Source organism: Nestor notabilis, unplaced genomic scaffold (genome assembly GCF_000696875.1).
Source record: "Nestor notabilis isolate BGI_N333 unplaced genomic scaffold, ASM69687v1 scaffold26767, whole genome shotgun sequence".
Lineage (NCBI taxonomy): Eukaryota > Metazoa > Chordata > Aves > Psittaciformes > Psittacidae > Nestor > Nestor notabilis.
The window spans coordinates 877-4,629 of NW_009938206.1; the positions used below are offsets into that span (position 1 = coordinate 877).

The 3,753-nt window shown below is 56.1% G+C and overlaps 1 protein-coding gene across 1 annotated transcript in view; it reads right to left on the reverse strand.

Annotated features, from left to right (window-relative positions):
- Positions 1-1,177: 1,177 nt before the first annotated feature.
- FADS6 (fatty acid desaturase 6) overlaps positions 1,178-3,753 on the reverse strand; it is a gene marked incomplete at its 5' end in the record, with an annotated part of 4,094 nt that continues 1,518 nt past the window's right edge. Inside the window, 5 exon segments of the mRNA XM_010019215.1 lie at positions 1,178-1,327; positions 1,846-2,025; positions 2,663-2,769; positions 2,772-2,849; positions 3,675-3,753. The exon segment at positions 3,675-3,753 is cut by the window's right edge and continues 12 nt beyond it. Coding sequence (XP_010017517.1) covers positions 1,178-1,327; positions 1,846-2,025; positions 2,663-2,769; positions 2,772-2,849; positions 3,675-3,753 — 594 coding nt within the window.

A 3,753-nucleotide genomic window follows, 5' to 3' on the forward strand; every position in this document is an offset into this window, starting at 1 on the left:
TGAGGCTGAGATTATCCCAACTGAAAGCATTGCTATCGCACACCCCCTCTTTGCTGGAGCACTGTTAATTCGGCGCATTCAGCTCTGGTGCTTAATTAAGAAACTAATAAAGAGGGCTCTGGGGGGTCTCTGCTACCCCTGAGCCCTGGGTGACCCGCACGAGCCCTTGGGCCGTTTGGTCCAGCCCCCCTCTGTTCTCCCCAGCCTTTAGACCCAGCATAACCCATGCTCAAAGGGCAAAGCTTTGCCCTTTGGATGTTTCACAACATCCTGGATCAATAAACCCGCATGGGGCCAGTGAGGGGTGACATGACAATGCCACCAGCCCACGGCATCAGCATCCCCTGGGTCTCAGCCCAGGATAAATCAGTAATTCCCTATTTGCGATGCCAAAGGGGTCACACTGGACAGACCCAAGGCCAGCTTTCCCTGCCCCCAAGTCTGTATCTGCTACACAGGGACATGCCACGGCCACCCTGGCTCCAGCCCTGCGTCACAGCAGCCACACAGGGACCCTTCTCCAGTGGGTCTGAGGATGTCCCTGCACAGGGTGAGGGTCTTTCCCCCACCTTTGAGCACCACAGGATACCAGTAGACTTGCTCCTGCAACAAACCCCAATAATAAAGATCCACATCCATGTGTTAAGGCTGAATTTGCCAAATCATTGCTCCTAGAAGGGACTGATTCATCCCAGAGTCAGGCAAAGCGCAGGCAGCAGTGACACAACCTCCTCCCCCTGATCCAACCCCTTCCCTGAGCCTCCAACCACTCATTTTCAGTTCCATCCTACAGATCCTGGTGGTTCTCAGCCAGGAACACTCTCCAGATGCCCTGGACATGGTGCCGCATCCCCCATGGCTCTGTTGCAGGGAAGCCACAGCCAGCAGACAAGAGGTTTTCTCTCCCCGAGCATGAAAGCAGAGTGGGTAAAACTAAGCCCTGGCTGGGAATAACTTGGGGGTTCGCCCTTTTTCTGCCCCTGGAGATGCACTTCCTGGCTCTTCTCCTGCAGTGGCTCCGTGCATCATTATCCAGCCAAAAGCAAGACATCAGGGGGAGATGTTTCCTACATGGTGGCTTTATGGAGGCATTGTGTCTGTGTAGCCCAAATCCTGCTAAAACCATCACTGCCACAAGTCCCTGCAGGAAACACCCCCGAGTCCTGGGGTCCCATCCTCACTGGATGCCCACCAGCTCCGTTATGGGGGGAGCGTGGACCATCAGCTCCTCATATCTCTGGAGGAAAAGACGGAGCCTGGAGGCGTAGGTGTCCTCATTGTATGGCAGCTTCTTCTGCTTCAGGTACTGGGAGACGATGGGTTTGATCTGCAAAGGCAAAGTCATCCCTGTGCAGGATGTACAAGGTTCCCAGGCTGAGGCATCGCTGAGCTCTCCACAGGGTGCCCATAAAACCCATCCCACATGCCCAAAACAGGGCTGGAGAAGGCAGCACCAGCCATGAGGATTAAGAGGAAGGTGGTTTCCAGTTAAAGCAATCCAGGGAGTTCACCCTGGCAAAACACCTTTGCAGGGATTAGGAGAGATGTCCTAATGAGGCTTTAAATGAGGGCCACCCATGCACGCTCATCACTTGCACCCATGGTTATCCGCAAGTGCCCACACAGCAGCTGGGCTGGGAGGCTGACACCAGCTTAATTACCCCTTCCCTGCAACACACCTCAATGGGAGGCAGGTCCTGCCAGTCCCATGAGCTCAAGCAAAGGGCACAGCCTGAAGCTCATGGTGCTCCATCTCTTGCTATTGCTGTTTTGCCCCCAACCTGAGGCTGAAAGTAAGTGTGCAGCATGTCACCTCCCAGTGCACTCACCCAACCCATGTCTCACCTTGAGGCACATGTTGTCGGAGAGGCTGGGGAAGAGGTGATGCTCCACATGGCAGCTGATGAGCGAGTGGCCGAAGGACCAGTCGAGCAGCGCGTTGCGGGGCAGGTTGAGCACACCCAGGCTCATGAGGTGGATCCGCTTGGGCTTCCGATCGGCCGCGAACATGGGGAGCCCAATGTGCTGTGGGAGAGGCAGAGTGGGCACCCCACAGCACCCGACAACACCCAAACCCTTCAGGGCCAACTGGAGCTCTGGCCATATGGGAGCATGAAGGTGTCCCTCAGGCTGAGACACGTTCTGGGGTTTGACTGCCAGCCCCAGGGCTGGGATCATCCCTAAACTCACTCCATCCTGTGCTTGGACGGCTAATGTCCACGGAGCCACCAAGGAGCACCCAGGCTCTGTCCCCCTCAAAAGCACCCACAATTGGAGCCACCAAGAAGCGCCCAGGCTCTGTTCCCCCAAAAGCACCCACACGTGGAGCCACCAGCCCCTCTCCATCCCAGGACCTGTAATAGCAGCTACACCAACACCAGCAAGCACACAATCTCCCCAAATCCTGCACGGCATCGCAGAGGACATCACCTCCAGCCCTTTGCACCCATCTGCTCTAATGTTCTCCTATGGCCACTGCTTTCCACCCCAGCACCACCAGCCTGATCCTCCCCATGACACCATCAGCACAAGGGAGGTGACAACTGAGGCTGCTCGCCTTAAGCTGACACAAGCTCTACCCAGGAGCGCCAGGGCTGTGGCACCGGTGGTGGCTGGCACATCCTCAGCACCATCAGACCTTCTTGGAGCTTCAGGTCTCTACCTGGAATATGTTGACGTGGATATAGGGATGGGCCAGGAGGGAGCGGGTGAGCAGCATGCAGAGCAGGGCAGACCACGGCGACTGGAAGCCTGAGACGTGGGCGAGCACCAGTAATGGCAGTAGAGACCCAGAAACATGCAGCACAGAGTCCGGAGAGCTGCTTTCCACTCCACGTTCCTCAACAAATCTGCACAAGAAAGAAGCAGCACATGGGAGAGGTGCTGACACTTCCCTGCCACCACCGCTGCTCCAGCAGCCAAGCTGCGTGCTGATAGCCCTACATCCCATCCCATCCCACCCTTCATCTCCCTTTCCCCATGCTCCACATGGGCCTGACTCCCCCAGCCTGGTTTTTGGGTCTCCAGGGCAGGCTGCATCCCTTGCAGAGGGTCCAGCTGTGCATCATCACACAGGGATTTGGATGCATCTTCATGTCTTACAGCGTGCCAAGTTGTTGTCTGTGCTTTTGGCATGCCCAGAGCTGTTCAACCAAGGGGGCTGGGCTTCCTCAGCCTCTTACTGTTTCCTGGGCTCTTCTCCATGATCATTTCCTGGCACCATCATTTCCCCTGTGCCACCACGTTGTCTGCCCAAGCTTGTTGCTTCCCAGCCCCATAGACCCCCCCCTACAGTCATCAAACCCACCCCATGCAACGTTCTCACCAACCAGAGACCTGTGTGTGACACTGAACCCTGCTACAGCCAAGGGGCTGAATTAGAGGAGAGCAAATTTGGGGTGATTCAGGCTCATGATGGGTTGTGCCAGAGCTGCCATATCCAACATAGGAAAACATGAAGTGTTTTCTGAGCACCACCAGAGAGATGCAGCAGATGCCTTCCATGGAGCAAGCGCAGCATCGTCTGCCTTTGCTGCAGCCCGGTACCCCACCATGGGCTTGCACAGTTAACCTCATGCCTCCAAACAATGCAGGACCCTTAGGTAGAGTGAGATCTGCTCGGTAACAAGCTTACCATACCCAGCACCCCATCCCAAAGCAGTTGGGACACGTACCAAGTGCAACTAGAGGGGTTAAGATGGGCACTGCGAGGGGCGCGATGAACATGTAGACGTAGCGGTTAAGGAAAGGCAC